At 37.5% G+C, this 20121-nt stretch overlaps 1 protein-coding gene across 5 annotated transcripts in view; it reads right to left on the bottom strand.

Annotated features, from left to right (window-relative positions):
• CCDC88A (coiled-coil domain containing 88A) overlaps window positions 1-19677 on the bottom strand; it is a gene marked incomplete at both ends in the record, with an annotated part of 120787 nt that extends 101110 nt beyond the window's left edge. For all 5 annotated transcript variants that reach the window (XM_079720460.1, XM_079720462.1, XM_079720461.1 and 2 more), the window contains 2 exons: window positions 19415-19515; window positions 19615-19677. In XM_079720460.1, the coding sequence (XP_079576586.1) occupies window positions 19415-19515; window positions 19615-19677 (164 nt within the window). The remainder of the gene's footprint in view (window positions 1-19414; window positions 19516-19614) is intronic.
• Between the last annotated feature and the right edge of the window lie 444 nt (window positions 19678-20121).

The raw sequence follows: 20121 nt of genomic DNA, 5'->3' as shown, positions 1-20121 counted from the left end.
CCGCAGAGCAACTAAGCCCATGCGCCACAACTACAGAGCCTGCGCTCTAGAGCCCAAGAGCCACAACTACTGAGCCCTCGTGCCACAAATACTAAAGCTCGAATGCCTAGAGCCCATGCTCTGCAACAAGAGAAGCCACCGCAATGAGAAGCCCGCTCGCCACAGCTAGAGAAAGCCCGCACGCAGCAACAAAGACCCAAAGCAGCCAAAAAAAAAAAAAAAAAAACCAAGATAAAGAAAATTAGTAACTTTAGGAAAGTACTATTTTTTTAAAAAAGAAAAATGTAATAATGATACACTACCTGCCTCTGAAGGAAACATTATATGTGAATACTGATTACTGATTTCACTAAACTTATAATAAAGAAACAAATTAGAAGGACAGGGTAAGAAAATAAAGAGATGGGACATAAAAAAGGCTAAAATCTCACCTACCATTATCAGGAAGTCAGTAGATAATGCCTAAAAGGGATAAACCAAGAAATACTAGGGTAAAAAAATAAAATAAATACTAGGGTAGGCATTTTTTCACTATCTTTGGGGCTAAGTGACAGAAGAAACTGCTAAAAAAAAGTTAAAAGTTTTTACTCTGGGGAACAGAACTGAGATGTAAGTTAGGGCAGGGATTGCTGTTTTTCATTATGAACCTTTTGGTATTAACTAATTCTTTTAACCATGTAAAACATTTTTTTAAAGAGGGAAAAGACACCCACAAAAAATTCTGTTTCATGAAGCCTGTCTATTTCATTTACTTCTAGGGAAAAATATGAGGCTATATATGCGAGATTCAATGCTAGAGACTGAGGGTCGTAAGATGTGTGAGACTATGCATAAGAAAATAAAACAATATAAAACATTTCTTCTGTAAAAAGTATGCATTTTATGTAAATACAGAAAGCACTCCATTCCTGCATGTATTTTAAGGTTTATTTCTTTACACAGTAAAAGTTACAATATAGAAATTTAAACACACTTGGTATAAAATGAGTCCAGAATTCTCTATAAAGAAATTGTAGTCTACTCAGTATTCTAAATATCCTGTCTTTTCTTCATGTTTAATATTTAAAATGCTAAACAAAGATTAATTCAGAATAGACAATCATAATTAATGAAGTTTTGTTTAAGCTCTTTTTTTTTTTTTTTTTTTTGCGGTTTGCGGGCCCCTCACCGCCGTGGCCTGTCCCGTTGCGGAGCACAGGCTCCAGACTAAGCTCTTTTTGAAAGCATACTTTAAAAAAAAAAGACTTTATCTTTGGAAAGATCTTTTTTTAAAATAAAAGATGAGCTATTGAATGATACACATGTGATAGGTGAGCAAGTACCTTTCTAATTATATACAACTATTTCTAAGCCAACATAATCTCAAATCGACCATTTCCTCTTATAAGATGAAAACTGAAAAATGCTTTAGAGGCAAATAGCCTAGCAATATAGCTCAAATCTGTCCAACCAGAAGTTAAATGCAACATGGCAGTAAAAGACAGCCTCAAGAAATTTCACATTTATAAATGACCTACTTATGACAAGGTACATTAATTTCAATAAACAGGCTATAGTATTATCTACCATTGTATACAGTAATTTTTAAATTAGAGTAAAAGAGGAAGGAAAAGACAGTAATTCTGCAACACTAATATTCTAAGATTTGATCCTTATATAACCAAGGATTATATCTTTACTTATTTATTGTCTAATATCTATGAGAAACAGAAATCTGATAGTGTTAATGGCTTTATGCTCTTCTACCCAGGCTTCAAACCTCTTATGTATCCTCTTGAACCATCTGTTTAGTGTTGGTGCTTAACAACTACATGTGCTCATGTTTTTGATAATGCCATCCTAATTTAAAGCTAGTTGTATACAGGGTTTTTAAAACATTTTTTGAGATATTTTATATTATGAAACATATAACCGCATAGTATTTACATGTCACCTCGAAACATTTTGAAATAAGTAAGTTATTTGCATATCTGACTTCAAATGTACATATACCAATATGATAACTTTATGAAAAATTATTAACTGGGTAAATATCATCACATTTAGGGTTATCCAAGTAGTAAGATATCAGGGAAATAAGTGGTTTTAAAAAAAGTATCCCTTCACCTTAGTAGTATCTCCCCCTTCTCACAAGCTCAATCATTGTGCATGATGGCCAAAAGGCCAACAATAAAACCTAATATTAATATATAATCTTTTAAATATCTACAAAATATTTTCACATATGTTAACTAATTTGATCTTCACAATGACTGAATAGTCATTCTTGGAGAGGTATGTGCTACATAATTACCACATAGACATTATGGACACAGCCCAGCACCCTTCTGTACATTCTCATAATTTAAGATACATAATTTAAGATTCGAAAGTTGAAGAAAATATCTGACATTTTCTAGTTAGCCCAAGATTGGACTAGCAGTACAGCATGATATTCACTGATTTAACAGTGAATAAACAGAACTAATGATTTGATTTAAAAATTGCAAATGGACACAAACAGAATAAAAATCCAATACACTTAACTCTGGTTTTATCTGAATTGGATAAAATGACTAAAGATCTACCCTTTACTTCTTAGAATGAGCCAACATGAGCCCTTCAAATATTAGTCTAGCAGTTTTCTAACTTTTCGGTCTGAAGACCTCTTCCACTCTTTTTTTTAAAAGATTTTTTTTGATGTGGACCATTTTTAAAGTCTTTATTGAATTTGTTACAACACTGCTTCTGTTTTATGTTTTGTTTTTTTTTGGACACGAGCATATGGGATCTTTACCCCCTGACCAGGGATCAAACCCACACCCCCTGCATTGGAAGGCGAAGTCTTAACCACTGGACCGCCAGGGAAGTCCCCTGAAGACCTCTTTTCACTCTTAAAAATTACTGATAACTCTAAGGAACTTTTATTTATGTGAGTTACATCTATCTATATTTACTATATTAGAAATTAAAATTAAGAAGTAAAAAATAATTTATTAGTCCATCTAAAAATAACAAACTCATATGTTAACATAAAGAGCATTTTTATGGTAAGTAGCTATCTTTTTCAAAAACAGTAAAAATTTTAGAGGGGAGTGACATTCTTTCATAACTTAGTAAATCTCAAATCTCTTTAATGTTCGGCTTAATAGAAGACATCTGAATTCTTAAATCTGTTTCTACATTCAATGTGTTGTGATACATTATTTTGTCTAAGTATATGAAAAAAGTTGACTTTACATAAACATGCAATCAGAAAAAGGAAGAGTATTTTAATAGCCTTTTCAGATAATTATTGATATTCTTCTTTAATACTACCAAAATTCAGTGAAGTGGTACTTTTTTTAAAGGTTGGACGAAATCTGGAATCCGAAGCCCTTATCAATGAACTTTTCTTACTGTTATACATTAAAATCCGTTGGTTTATCTGGCGTGTTGAATGGATCTTTTACATACGCATGATTTCTTATCAAGCACTGGTCATTTTGAAAATTGGTTCATTGAGTTATACGATCTTCCAAATGCTGCACATTTTATTATTCAATATTTTTAAATTACATTGATTTTTATCACCTCCAATCTCATTAGAAAAGTCTTTAAATATTGAGAAGCTACCATGCTCATGGTTTCTATAATTCAATTTTATCACTGACAAACATAGTATCAGTTATTTTCCTTGAAGTGATAGGCTCACTTTATTCATTTTTGAAAAAATGCCGAATACTCAAGCCTGAATAACTATGGTTTGTCTGTCAGTCATTCTCTCGAGTAAAAACAGTGTTCCAGGGCTTCCCTGGTGGCGCAGTGGTTAAGAATCCGCCTGCCAGTGCAGGGGACATGGGTTTGAGCCCTGGTCCAGGAAGATCCCACATGCTGCGGAGCAGCTAAGCCCATGCGCCACAACTACTGAGCCTGCACTCTAGACGTGCTCCACAACAAGAGAAAACACCACAATGAGAAGCCCGCGCACTGCAATGAAGGGTAGCACCTGCTTGCCACAACTAGAGAAAGCCCACGTGCAGCAACTACTGAAGCCCGCGCGCCTAGAGCCCGTGCTCCGCAACGAGAAGCCACCGCAGTGAGAAGCCCTCGCACCACAATGAAGAGTAGCTCCCGCTCGCCGCAACTAGAGAAAGCCCACGCACAGCAACAAAGACCCAACACAGCCAAAGTAAAAAAATAAATAAATAAATAAAAAACAGTGTTCCGGGCCTCCCTGGTGGCGCAGTGGTTGAGAGTCCGCCGGCCGATGCAGGGGACGTGGGTTCGTGCCTCGGTCCGGGAGGATCCCACATGCCGCGGAGCGGCTGGGCCCGTGAGCCATGGCCGCTGAGCCTGCGCGTCCGGAGCCTGTGCTCCGCAACGGGAGAGGCCACGACAGTGAGAGGCCCGCGTACCGCAAAAAAAAAAAAAAACAGTGTTCCACAAAACAGACTTGTTCGGCCTTGCAACTCAAAAAATCATGAGTACTTTTTCTTGAGATAATCATTATATTCCATTAGGCAACATAAGTGTTTTATGCATACTTCCCATTTTTTCCTACAGAATGTAAAAAAGACACACACAGGGGGGCTTCCCTGGCGGTCCAGTGGTTAAGACTATGCGCTCCCAATGCAGGGGGCGCAGGTTTGATCCCTGGTCGGGGAACTAGGGTCCTGCATGCCATGTGGAGCCGCCTTAAAAAAAAAAAAAAAAGACACGTACTCAAGGGTCAAGATTCAATAAAATAACTTTTACTGCTTCATCAAGGGCACTTTAAAGTGAAGCTGGATTTCTTTTTAACCACAAGTGTGAAGAATACAATGACTACCAGCACAACTTCATACTACTCCTTGATTCATGCTAAGATGTCTGCAGTTTTACCCACCTTTGCTTTCATACCATCATTGCTTTTGCAACACAGGCAAGAAAGGCAAATGACATCTTAATATTATTGTAAAAATAATTTTGACTTGACAGAGAACCAGACAGACCCCCAGGTGTCTGCTGATCCCACTTTGAGAACCACTGTATTAGGCAAATCAACTCCTGTTCTTGATTATAGAAACCAGAGGACTTAGTATTATGCTTATCAGTGCCTTCATAAAATAACAGAATCTTCATTTATTCAGTGGTCAACCACATGACCAGTCACTGAAACAAAAATTGTTTATATAGCACCAACGAGCATCACTGATTGGTGACGGAACCTTCACCCACTGTCCTTAACCACATGGCCAGTCACTGAAACAAAAATTGTTTATATAGCACCAACGAGCATCACTGATTGGTGACGGAACCTTCACCCACTGTCCTTAAGCCTTAAGAAAGGGTCACAGAGGGCTTCCCTGGTGGCGCAGTGGTTGAGAGTCCGCCTGCCGATGCAGGGGATGCAGGTTCGTGCCCCGGTCCGGGAAGATCCCACATGCCGCGGAGCAGCTGGGCCCGTGAGCCATGGCCGCCGAGCCTGCGCGTCCGGAGCCTGTGCTCCGCAACGGGAGAGGCCACAACAGTGAGAGGCCCGCGTACCGCAAAAAAAAAAAAAAAAGGGGTCACAGACGTTTCTTTAAATCAGTATCCTAGGGCAGTATATGCTCCAGATCCAGTCAGTCCTAGAGACTCAAGAAATCTCAAACTGAGCTGATATGTAGTTAGGTATTTTCCTTGATCAGTGACAGACTTATTAACCAGTATGGCTTTCACTCCCACACTACTGATTCACTAAAGATACTTAACCTGAAGTCCATAAACCCTCCTAGGGTAATTTAAATAGTTCACTTGATTAATTATCAGTGACAGGTATCACTGTCATTTTTGAGAAGCAATAAAGCCCTCTAAAATGAGGAAAAAGTTTAAAAAGTATTTTCCAACGTATAATCTCTTCTAATTAATGAACTAAAATACATAATCATAGAATCTTACCTGAAGTAAAAAGTTTTAAAATTTGATAAGAAAACACTTTTTCATCATCAGTTCTTCTAATATTAAAAAAAATAGCCCCCATAACTCTAAGGGTAACTTTAAGAATATGAATTCTATAAAGAGCAGAATTCTATTAAACAATATTGGTTTAATATGTCCTTTTCAGGACACCATAAAAGTGATCCGAAAGGATCACAAGCTAACTTCATTATAAGCCCACTAATTAAAAGCAAAATAATAGATGCCTATTTAAAAGGCACTGGTAAGGACAGACAGAAATGAAAGAAAAAATACAGTAAAATGAAGAGAAAAAATAGCCACACGTAAAACAAGTGTAGTATTGAAAAAGATGTGATCAACTGAAAACCAAGTTAGAAGAAACACACACAAATAGGGAGGTAAGGAATGATTAATAGGCAAGATGGTCTACAAATGGCCCAGGAGGAATAAACTGTTTTGGGGACATCCAATTTAATAAAATGGGTCACTAGTTTTTAATAGAGGAACAGATTACCTAAGATTTTAGAACAGGTTAAAAGTGACTGGGAACAGCAAAGTTCATGAATAATGGGATGTTCAAAAGAAAAATGTGCAATACTCAATAAATAATGAGCTTAATTTCTCTATAAATTTAAGAATTTAATTTTTTAAATAGAATTAAAAACAAACAAACAGGGCTTCCCTGGTGGCGCAGTGGTTGAGAGTCCACCTGCTGATGCAGGTGACACGGGTTCGTGCCCCGGTCCGGGAAGATCCCACATGCCGCGGAGCATTTGGGCCCGTGAGCCATGGCCGCTGAGCCTGCGCGTCCGGAGCCTGTGCTCCACAATGGGAGAGGCCACAACAGTGAGAGGCCCGCGTACCGCAAAAAACAAACAAATAAACAAACAAACAAACAAAACTCTGGAGAACTACGCAAAGAAGACCAGAGTAAGTAACTCTGCAACAGCCTATGTCTTCAGAATAATGTGCAAAACAGAGTAATTATATGAATATTCTCAGGTAACAGAAAAATTTGAAGACAGCACTACCTAAACTCTGAAACACTGTTTTAACCTCTATTAGCACAGACAAAACTTTAAATCCTCACAATTAACAGAAGTATGCCATAATGAGCACTAAATTCTAAACAGTTAAAATGCAATATGGGAGTTCCCTGGCAGTCCAGTGGTTAGGACTCAGTGCTTTCACTGCCAAGGTCCCAGGTTCAGTCCTTGGGGGAGGAACTAATATCCTGCAAGCCGTGCAGCACGGCCAAAAAGAAAAAGTAACTTAATTTTCAGAGAATTGTTAAATCTCCTACATAAGCTATATCCCATAAATGTAGACTTTAAAGCATTCCAAAAGCCCAAAAGAATTGTAATAACACATCCTAAAACTATTTTACTAAATAAATTCATAGATGAAATATGCATTAACTAATAGTAATGAGAATTTAAACAAGAGCACAAACACACAGCAATTGAAATGTTTCTCATACAAAATTAGGCATCACTGTCAAAACACATGACTATCTTATACATTTAAATGTTTTAGTTGCAAGTTATGAAAAATAAAAAGAAATTAAATATCCTTATTTCTTCATGCAAAATAGTATCCAAACTTCACATCACTTTTCCTATAAGTATATAATTTTAAATATAGTCTGTCTACTCAGCTTTAACCTTGGCATCATCTTTCATTCTTCATTTTCACACACTATACCTAGAATTCCACCAATTCTTTTGCAGTAGTTCTTGAATTTGCTCCTCCAATCATACAGCTCACCCTGATCTAGGACCTCAACACCAAAAGCATAAATGACATCCATTACTAACCATCTATCTTCCTTACCTGTTCATCAAGCACTGATAGAATTATTCCATTGATTCACTGGTATAATTCTCAGTACTTACAATACTGTAAATATTGGGTTGGCCAAAAAGTTTGTTTGGGTTTTTGCATAACATTTTATGAAAACCCGAACAAACTTTTTGGCTAACCCAATAGTATAGGCTCAATAAATGGAATAAACAAACAAATTCCATACTCAACCTATTCTGCAAACGAATGCCAAAGTTATTTTCCTAAAATAATACTTCTAATTCTCTAATAAGGAATTTTAAATGGCTCCAATGCCTGCCATATGCAGCCTAATTTATACTACCTGTAGTTAATTTTCAGGTTTCCCATAAGCTGGCCTGCTCTGGTTCTCCAGCATGGATCCTCTACTAAGGCTAGTCCCCTCACCATCTCCCAAATAATAAATATACATAATATGCTTTTTCCTCAAGCTGCTTCCCTAGCTTAAAACACCCTCCTCACATCTATGGCAACCAAGTCCAATCATTCTACAAGGTTTGAATCAAATCTAGCTTCCTCCCTATTTAGGCTTCCCTGATTATCCATAACCCTTGAAGCTAAACCAAACTTCTAACTAACTTATAAACAGTAGGGTTCCCTAATCTACACCTGCTAAATACACACACACACATACACACTCACTGAAAAGAAACATGTAAAACTCACATAAATTAAAGAAAGAAGGAAAAAAGCTAATAACCAGAGATTTATTTTCAAATACATGCTTGGGATCATTCACCATTCACTATAGATTCATATTGGTCAGTTACATACATTCAATACCTAACACAAATACTTAAGTTTAAAACAATAAAATGAGATACTGAAGATTATGAATCATCACATGTATATTCTATTCACAGAGGTAGAAATATATCAATAGCTTAATTCATTTACAAAGATTTTAAACAAACAGTTGGAGAAAATTAAATTAGCCTTCAATTATGAGTAAACAACACTCCATTTTCACTGAACATTCAAATTAACTAGGATTTTATTGTGGTTTACCCTTTCTTAACCAGTCTCGGCAAAAATGGATTGGAGTATTACCTCCACTGGTCTTTCTCCACTTCTCATCCTCCACAACTTTGTAATAATCCAGGTCTTAATCAGTGACTAAGACTCAACACCTAAAACTAAACCATCATCCTTGGTCCTTTATCACCCAAGGGAAAGGAAACAGTCATGTTGTCAATGGTAATGTGAAGTTCAAAAATTTTTTTCTACCTCTCACTAGGAAAGTATGTTACATTAAGAATACATCATTTTAAAAATTTTCCTGAAAAACTATTGAGATGTTTCACAAAGTTTCATTTTTAATACACAGATTATACTAATAAAAGTTCCAATTACTGGTCTTCTTTACCTACTATTATTTTTTTCTTTAATTATAACATTGTTAAAATGAGCTATGTATTGTCCAGCTTTCTATTTTAATTCAAAGTACTTACGTCTACCTATAGTGGTAATCAAGAGATCATAGCTTGGGACTTCCCTGGCGGTGCAGTGGATAAGAATCCACCTGCCAATGCAAGGGACTCGGGTTCGATCCCTGGTCCAGAGATCCCACATGCCGCGGAGCAACTAAGCCCATGCACCAAAACTACTGAGCCTAGGGTCTAGAGACCGCGAGCCACAACTACTGAGCCTGCACGCCACAACTACTGAAGCCCGCACACCTAGAGCCCGTGCTCCACAACAAGAGAAGCCACCACAAGGAGAAGCCCATGCACCGCAACGAAGAGTAGTCCCCTACTCACCACAACTAGAGAAAGTCCACGTGTAGCAATAAAGACCCAACACAGCCAAAAATAAAAAAATAAATAAAATTAAATCTTTAAAAAAAGAGAGATCATAGCTTCATAAAGAATAAGGAAATAAGTTCCTTCTCAACCTTAGTTATCTTCACTCTATCCCATTTTATCCACCCATTACCATGGTCTAACTGTGGACCTAAATCACCATTCAGAATTGCAACCTCCAAAATCTCAAATTCTGAAAGTGCCCTCTGACCTCAACATCACATACCACTCTGTCTCACTTCTTCACTCCTTCTAAACCTACTCTTCCTTCATTATTGCAAACTCTACTCTATCAGCCTCCCCCAATGACACTCACTTTCCTCCTCACTTTAATGCTCACACTCTATTCGTTTCAACTATCCCACCTGAAAATGTTCCCATCCCACATTTATAATACATACCAATCCCCAATTTTGAATAAACTCCACAGATCTTTTTGTCAGTTTCTGAGTGCTAAGCATCCCTGGTAAGTTATTCAACCATGCTGACTGAATGTGTGGTTTCCAAACCTCAAATAAGCCATCAACCCTCATGACAATACTTGTGCTCATCTATTAACTGACTCCCTTTGTGATTTCCTCCCAGCAGCCTTGTGAAACTGTCCACTTTCCTCAAACCTCCAGCCTTTTAATGTTGCAGTCTCCTAGGTTATGTCATTGGCCCTCTTGTGTATTTTTTTGACACCTATGTCCTTAGTTTCTATTACAAACTTAAAAGCGAATTCCGATATCTCTATCTCTATTCTAAACCTTTCTCCTCTAAGCACCAGACCTATGTATATCCACCTGCCCAAAAGATATTTCTCACTGCTCACCAGACATTCCAAAATAAACTCAAAATTATTTTCTATATTTCCCCTCCCCTCAACTTTTCATAATGCCTTATTTAAAAAGGCACTACCATCCATTCTTCACCCAAGTAAAAAACTTGATAATCATCCTAGACACACCCCTCTCTTGTGCTCCATACCAAACTTGTAACCAAGTCCCACCATGTCAGCATTATCTCTCTTCCATATCCTTTCTACATCAGTGCAGTTTCTATCTCTGTTCTGGACCTCATCAGCACCAACATCAGTCCTTCTAAAATGCAAATGCTATCTGTTTCAATTCCTCCAATGTTCCGTAGCCTATATTACTGTTTTTCAAGCTGGAGTAAAGTAGTGAGTGACACCTTTTAAAGAAATGAATTATCAAGAATCTCTGAGGATCTGTCCATAGACATCCTAAGAGTCAAAGACCCCTGTTTGAAAAAATGGCTTGAGAAACTAATCTTAGTCTATGAAAAAAAAAATCTTTCAATTGTGAATTATCACTGCAAAAGAAATTTATTATTACCCCTTGAAGAAGAATTTAAATTACTGACATGAAAACACAAACATTAAAATTCCTGGGGACTTCCCTGGTGGGAGGGACTTCCCTGGTGGGAGGGACTTCCCTGGTGGCACAGTGGCTAAGAATCTGCTTGCCAACGCAAGGGACATGGGTTCGATCCCTGGTCCAGGAAGATCCCACATGCTGTGGAGCAACTAAGCCTGTGCACCACAACTACTGAGCCTGCGCTCTAGAGCCCGTGAGCCACAACTTCTGAAGCCCATGAGCCTAGAGCCCATGCTCTGTAACAAGAGGAGCCACCGCAAAGTGAAGCCCACACACCACAACAAAGAGTAGCCCCCACTTGCCACAACTAGAGAAAGCCTGTGTGCAGCAACAAAGACCCAAAACAGCCAAAAATAAAAAATATTTTTAAAATAAAAATTCCTAAAGACTCCCAAGAACACCTGAGGACCCAATTAAAGAAACACTAGTTAAGATGGTTAATTTTATGTGTTAACTTGGATGGACCACAGTGCCCAGATATTTGGTCAAATGTTATTCTGGATGTTCTGTGAAGGTGTTTTCTGGACAAGATTAACATTTAAATCAACGGATTTTAAGTAAAGTGGATTACTTAAAGTGGCCCTCCATAATGTGGATGGGCCTTATCCAACCATTTGAAGGCCTTAATGGAACAAAGACTGACCTTCTGCTAGAAAATTGCCTTTGAACTCAGTGCATTTCTTCCCTGAGTTCACGCAGGCCCACTCCATTAGATTTTGGACTAAGCCTCCACAATCTCATGAGCCAATTCTTTAAAATAAATCTAACTCTCTCTGTCTCTCTCTCTCTACGCACACACACATCTTTTTGGTTCTGTTTCTCTGGAGAGGACCTGAATGAATATACATCTCCACAGGAAAAAACTCAATCTTCCAACATGGTATCTTAAGGACAGCTCCCCACTCTCCACCTCTTCAAATTCATTTCCCATGTGCAAAAAGCATACAATCTCTGCTTTGGCCATATAAAATATCCTACAGTTCCCCAATTCCTCCATTTTTATTCACATTTTCATGCTATTTTCTTTACTTAAAATGTCCTTCCTCCTACTCCCACTATTTGTGACTCCTATTCACCCGATTGCTCCTACTCAACTTTTATGTCCCAATTCAAATGTTTTCTCCTCCAAGAAGCCTTTCCACCATGTAAGCCTTTCCACCATTTCCACCGCTCTCTTTGTGCCAACAGTATACCAAGAACATAATTCCACTACATAGCACATATGTCACACTGCAATTTGTTTACAAGCTTGTCTCTCTTACTAGTGGGCAAAGACCATGTCTTACTCGGCATCACATCCCCAGCAACTAGCAGTTTGTCATATAGACTTTGTTGTATAGTAAGCACTCAGAAACTATTAAATGAATGAACTGATCTTTGAATGAACCATCCCTTCATTCTTCTCACTAAGTACTGTATCTATAGATCCTGGCAGAAGAGATCTCTGCCCTGAGCCCCACTCTGGCCTTCCTCAGCATATGCCCCTCACTACTGGGCAAGAAGTCCATGGAAACAAGAGGACATACCCATACACCCCTCCTTCTTGATGACACTCCATTTACTGGAACTACGGAATTTCTTGTTTAAATACCTCTAACCCAATTTCAGGACCTGTGCAGGCCTCTTTCCCAGATCTGTCCTTGGGATGGACTATGCTACAGATGTGTACATCCTTGGGCCAAGGAGCAGCTGTTTGGAGTAGGGAGTACAAGAGCCTGGACCTCAGGCATGCATGCAAGATGTCCACAGGCATGCACAGAGGACCTCTCTGGTGCTAGACAGAGCCAGGGATGGGGACAGGAGGTTGGGACCCACCTCTTCTGAAACAAAACTGTGACTTTATGAATTCTAAATTCCACAACTTCTTTATTTGAATTTTAACTGTAAGGCTGTGGACAAAAATCTCAGTATGTTGAACATCATCAAGAAAGTTACGGGAAACCAAACTGAAGGCTCTGTATATTCTAATACCATACAGAACCACGGACTATGACACTGTTCTTACCACCTCACCTCAGCAAGACATAACACAGGTGGGGAAAAGATCCAGTGAAGGTAATTAAAATAAATAAGGGGACAGAGGGAAAACAAAAGAAAGAAGGAGAAATAGAAGACAAACTAAAAAGGAAAACAAACTAAATTCTACAATACTAAACTAGAGAGTATCCTCAGAATTTTGAAAATTAATAAAATTATAAAACATCTTCATTCATTCCTTTGACATTTACTGAAAATTTATGATGCACCAAATCTATGCTAGGTGCTGGCGATACATGCCACACACTATTCTAAGTGCTGGTGATTCATAACATAAAATCTCTAGCCTCCAAATGCTAACTCTCTAGTAATAATACCACTTTATCAATTTAGTAAATGTAGATAAGGGATCATAGGGGAGAGAGTAATTAACTCTGCCAAGGGACTTCACAGGGTATTAAAGGATGAGGAAGAATTTGCTAGGCAGAAAAAGGGGAAACAGTCTAGGGGAAAGTAATTATTTTAATAGAAATAAAAGATATCAACAGCTAACATTTATTGAGCACTTGCTATATGCTAAGCATTGTGCACAAATCATTCTATTTGATTCTTATAATAACCCTGTGATTCTCTTTTTATCCTGTTTATAAATGAGAAAATTGAGAAGTGAGATGACACCAATAGAGATCATACAAAACCAAGCTGTGAAAGATCATGACTTGTTTGAGGAAACATAAATATCTAGGTATGGTATAGCACAGGATAATAATAATGACAAAAACCAGCACTGGGGATACAGTGGTCAACAAAACAGAAAACAGATACTTTCCCTGCCTTAGTAGAGATTATGTCTACTCCAGGAAGGAAACATTATCTCCCATCTTAGAGATGTAGGAACTGAGATTTAGAGATGTCAAGTAAATTGTTTAAGGTCACATACCATGTGTGTGTGTGTGTGAGAGAAATGAAACCAACTCCATCTAATTCGAAGCCCAAATTCATTCCACTTTACCACACAGCCTCTCTATTATTCATTCATTCAAGATAAGTGTATCAAGAACCTACTGTGTGTCAAGCACTGTGCTTGGAACAGAGAAATAAAAGATAAAGTCCTTGGCTTCAAGAAATTCACAGGTTAGTCAGTAGAGTCTAGCTAACCAAGAACTGCTATTACCAAGGTATATATAGGGTCCTAGGGAAGCACAAGGAGGAGTACTATGCCTAGGATGAGCCAGGGAATGGCAGCGAAGTTAAAGAAAGCAATAGTAAGAAGGTGAAAGAGTGTTCTAAGGAAGGGAAGAGTGTCTAGAAAGGCACTGAGACATATGAGAACACAGCTTGTCTTTGGGAACTCTAAGTTTGCTCAATCTTAGGCTATGCACTGAGGATTGGTACCATGCAAAGATGAAAATAGAGAATTAGGGAGCAGCCAGACCTCAAAGGAGTCTAGACACTCAAGTAATGAGTTTACTCTGAGGGCAGAAGAAAGCTACTGAGACATCTTAAAGGTAGGAGTGACATGATAAAATCTGTGTTTTAGGAAATTTCACGTGATCACAGATGAGGAGACAACCTGAAGGGGGGCAAGCCAAAGGTAAGAAAATCAGTCAGGGGCTACTGCATTAATCCCAAAGTCAGGGACACATCTGAGAAATGTTTGGGAGGTAAATCACAAAACCTGGTAGTAAGACAGCAACTCTGATTACATCATGAGTGTGTTATTAAAGAAGCAAAACAGGGACTTTCCTGGCAGTCCAGTGATTAAGACTCTGGGCTTCCAATGCAGAGGGCGCAGGTTCGATCCCTGGCTGGGGATCTAAGATCCCACATGCCGCGTGGCGTGGCAAAAAAAAAAAAAAAAAAAGTGAAATAAAACTAAACAAAAATTGTATGAGAAAGACCACACCAAAATTCAGAGTTAATGCCATACCTGGTAAGACAACTTATATATTTTATAAGTCACTTTGGGGTTATTATAGTCATAAAGTTAGCACAATCTATTTTTGAATCTTAAGTACTGATAGAATGAAGGAAGATTTCTCAGTCAACTTCCTCTATTAAATGGCTCCTTTAGGTACACTTTATGAAGCTGTTTCTCAGGAAACACTTAAGCAGAAGTTGGATGACCATGTGTCATATAAGAATGATTTTCATAGATGATTTCTAAAGTACCTTCAAATTCAAGATTCTAAAAGAAGAAATGCCATGACAAGTATATCACAATTACTACATTATTCAAGTAGAGATTTCTGTAGCTATCTAATGGGGTTGAATCATAGAAAGTAATTCCAAATATTGTTCTGATACTATTAACAATTTTTCTGTACTTAAAACTATAATATATCCATATTTTCAACTGCTTAGGTAATATGACTAGGATTATGAAATCAACTACAATGTCACAAATTCCTTAAAAATTCATAGCAAGTAATATTCTACATTGGTTGCAAAACTGCATGACATCTCAAACAGGAAAATGATTATTTCCACTTCACTGTCACCAAGCCCTATGTCTGATAACTAGCACTGAGGAAAAAAGATTTCATTTGGTTGAAGTAGGAAAATGCCCTGCAGCATGCAGAAGAGCTGGCCCATCTCTAAATAGCTTCCTCTTCCCATTAGTTAAAGAGAACTGATGCCATGTCACAAGCTCTTACAGAGATTCTTTGATTCAGGAGCTACTCAATGAAATCCAGGATTCATCTCTGAATACACTGAATCCCAAATCAGTGAACAGACTCTGAAATTATAAGGCAGAGTCATAAACTGGCAAGAAGAAGTCAGCTCGTTACTTCCAAATTCTAGGTCAAAAATACCAAATCCGGAGTCACTAAACTAACCAATATTCTTACTCTTAAAAAACTCTTTAGACAAAAAAAAATTCTACCATAAGGATCCTAAACAAAATTCTATATCACATCTGAAAGCAGGAACACAAGACTGGCAGGGCAAAAATGTAATTATAAGTATATAAACAGATTTCCACTTCTAGCCAACATGAAATAAAAGGAACCAAATTTACCCTCCTGCCTGAAACAACTGGGGGAAAAAAAAGGACAAAACATATGAAGCGTTTTTCAAAACAGTGGTCATCAGGCAACAAAGGACAGTAGATCCCTGATAAGGGGTAAACATACAAGATAAGTCCTACAATTGCCCCAGTTTACTGCCTCGAAAGAGTTTCTAGGCCACAGAACAGGAATGGGGAACCTATGCAGAGCACACACAGTGGTCTCCCTGAGTTGAGGAGACAGAATTTAGTATGGAGACAGCACGGTGACTGTCATATACAAAGCAGAGTACCTAAGAGAGAGCTGCACAGAAAGATCCAGAGATCTACACAGGGTATCCCTCAAGTCTTCAGCTGAGTACTTATATAAGTATACACGTGTGAGGAAACTACACACGGACAGTGAAAGAACCACCAAAAAGGATTACAGGGACACCACCCAGAGCTCACACAGGTCCAGGACTAGTTCCTGTTCCCACCAGCCAGAGTACTCAGAAGGGTTCTGCCTCAACAGTGCAACAAGGCAAAGTGGTACTGCCTAACACAACTTAAAAGCAAGATTTGAAAAGATCACTGTTTCCAAGTAACTTAATTGCATTCCAGAACAAAGCTCAAGAATATTTTTAATGGGATACAAAAATATCCTGCACCCAAAAACAAAGTAAATTTTCAAATGTCTGGCATCTAATCAAAAATCACCAGGTATGCAAAAGCAAGAAAACACAATCCATAATGAGGAAAAAAATCAATCAAAACCAATCAAGAAATGGCACAGACAGTATTAGTAAACATGAACTTTAAGCCAGTTATTATTGTATTCTACATGTTCAAGAAGCTACAGAAAAGACAAAGCATGAAATCTATACACAGGGAAGATATAAAAAGGACTGAATTTTTAGAGATGAAACTACAGTATCTGAAATGAAAAATACACTGGATGGGATTAACAGCAGATTAAACATTACAGAAAAAAAGATTAATGAATTTAGCAAGATTATCCAAAGTGAAACAGAGAAAAAAAGACTGAAAAAAAAATTGAATGGTATATCAGTGAACATCGAGCAGCCTGATATACATATAATTGGACTTCCAAAAGGAGGAAAGGAGGCAAAGAAAGGATATATATTTAAAGAAATAATGGCCAAAATTTCTCCAAATTTTATAAAAACTACATAACCACAGATCCAAGAAGCTCAATGAACTCCAAGCACAAGAAACATGAAGAAAAATACACATGCTGCATTTACAAATGGTTCTCGCTCACAAATTCTATAACCAAATGTAATCTAGAAATTACTCAGACTGAAGCTAACTTTTAGGTTAACTTACTGGGTACAATTTCAACTGACAATTTAATAGAGTATATTAAATCAAACATTAATTTGAGCAAAGTGCTTAACAGAAATCTTAATGATTTCAAAATTAGTAAAACATTGCTTTCAAAACAATGTGTATTTTGTTGCCCTATTTGGTAAATAATTAGGTAATTTGTGTTGATCTTATTTTAGAAAGAAAGTTTTTAAAAAGCTAAAACATACGTCTTCCTTTTTTAAATTTTCTTTTCCTTTAATTTATATAGGTCATTCAGAACAGAATTAGGACACTGAAAAAACTTTTAAAGAAACTGAGAGGTGGAATTGAAAACAGAAGCAGATTTGAGGTTTGGAATGGAGCTACTCCTCCCAAAAAAACAACCTGGCAACCACTATTTTGGAACATCATTACTTTCCAAATATAGACACATATATATTTTAAGTATAAAGCTGTACCCAAAGTGGAAACAAGCTGAAGTGTCTGTTTTTAGCACCTTGGCTAACAATTTAGGATTCAAAAAATCTAAGTATTTTCTGGAAAAAGAATCATTCAAATAAAAACCATTACAGGGGAAAACTAAAGTAATGTATTTTCCTATTTTTGTGAGCACACCTGTTTTTTTAGGGTTCAGCATACAAATTCACAATCTTCTGTCTAAAAACAAACAAGAAAAGAGACACAGGGGAACAAGTTCTGAGTATCTACTGTAATGGCTACCCTTCCTGTCATTTGTGTTCCCTAAAATAGAAGTCAGTTTAATTATTCTACCATTTTGCTTGGGAAATAGTGGGATATTTCAAAGATTAAAGATAGTTCCATGGGAGAGCAGCCCAAAATATATTTATTATCCCTGGAAATAATTAATGTCTACATTCCCTTTTCCTTCTTTAAGAAGAAAAATATACATACACATTCAGATAACATATATTTCTTTGGGTGCCTACACAAAACACTTTTGGAAACCATGTAGTAGTATAACACTTCCCTGTAGGATCAACACATACATGAAAAATAGCACAAAAATCTCCTTGAGCATATAGACTACGAGTCTCTTTGAGTACACAGACTGATAAGTTTACCAGTGGAACAGTTATTTATGGATTTGACTTATACCTTCTTTTAAGTAGCAAAATCTAAAAAGAAAACTAATACCAAAAAATATATAGAATTGATCATTTACATGTTAGCTTATTAGTCTATTAACAGTAGATTTATTCTCTGGTAACAATTATTTATTAATAATGTACTAGATTCCCAAACATATAAAACATAAGAATGTCTTAAAATTCAAAGTTCCAAACTACTCTTGTAATGTTTGTATTCAAAACAAATAAGGCTAAATACACATTACTTTAAGCACAACTGTAATATTCACTACACTGATGTGCTGAGAATGCACATATACTACAATAACTATGATAAAAATGGAGCTTTGATTTCACTGATCCAGCTACCAATGATTTCGATATTCAATTGACACCTCAAAATCACTTTCCTACTTAAATTAAACCCAATATCATGAACATAAAAGACAAAGATTTGCCTACTAAATCATTAGCCAGTTGTCATCAAGATTTCAACCACCTGCATTTCAAAACTAGCTCTAAGAATACCTTAAAATGATTCCCCAAATATTAATCTACTAATTCACACAATAAATCACCTAATCAGACTTTAGTTATTATATGCATTTAAAGTACTTCCTACAGCAACAGTCCTCACCAATCAGAACTGTTGTTTGAAATTCTTTCCTCTGAAATCTGTTATTACTTCACCAGTTTCAAATTTTGAGCCATTTATTTTTAGACACAAAGGTTAATAAGAAACATTTCTGCACCAAGCACATAACTTCACAGTAAAGCCTTTTTCCCCCCTTAGGAAACTAATTCCCCTCCTCATTTTACCAAATTATCAAAGAGGATACAATGTGGTTTGGATTTCAACACTGAAGACAATAAGTGACAATACATGATTTGCAGAATGAAAAATTAAAGTTTCACAATTTTAACACGTATAATTACTGGCTTGTGATAAATGGGCTGGGTATGTAAGATTATCACTCCTTTCAAGGTCCAATTCTTAAACCACCTTAATTTTTCTCGCCAAAAAACTAAATTAGGATCTTAAAACATAAAGCCTCTAAGTTCACAGTATGCAAGTTTAAAAAAAAAAAAAGTTGCCTAGAAAGAAAAAAAAAAAAGAACACTTACATTTGGAGCATGACTTGGTTCAAGAACACCCCATCCACCAAAGCCACATATTCATCCAGGTTGGTCCCATTTCCTGCAGCCAGAGGTCCAAACGTTTTAACCTATAACAGAATGATGATCATCACGACACGAACGCCCACCTCCATCTCTGCAGCCACAAATAATGCAGCAAAATATACAATAAATAACACCCCACTTACCCAAGTGACCAAGGGGCTGGTCATGAACTGCTCCAGAAGGGGAGTAAAAATCTCGTTCTCCATTTTACAGAGAATGTACTTGAAAAAAGGAACTACCACAAAAATAACCCTAGGGAATTGGTCACTAAACGTTGAAGAAGTAAGTAGAAATCAATGAAAGTCCATTTTGGCACGGGAAGAAAATCCCATCGTGGAGGGGAGAAAAACTCTCCCTCCTCAAAAAACACCCCAGAGGGAAACGAGCCGAAATCCCGAGAAGTGGCTTCGACAGCAGCCACGAGCAGCAGCCTGCCCTGGAAATGTCTGTACCGGGCGAGGAGGGGCAGAGAAAAGGCATCTGGAGGAGGAGGAGGAAGGGAGAAGGGGTTGGAGCAGCAAGACAAAAAGCCCGTCAAGGTTGCCCAGCTCCTGGAGGAGCCAGACCAGCGAGGCTGCCCCCAATGAATTAATCCCCCCGTGGGCTAAATGAAATCCCACGTTAGATACCACGTTAAGGGTTGCGAGCGG

The sequence above is a fragment of the Hyperoodon ampullatus genome (genome assembly GCF_949752795.1).
Source record: "Hyperoodon ampullatus genome assembly, chromosome: 15".
NCBI classification, from domain to species: Eukaryota; Metazoa; Chordata; class Mammalia; order Artiodactyla; family Ziphiidae; genus Hyperoodon; species Hyperoodon ampullatus.
The sequence above is the reverse complement of the archived record's forward strand: the minus strand, read 5'-3'. Positions and strand labels throughout refer to the sequence as shown.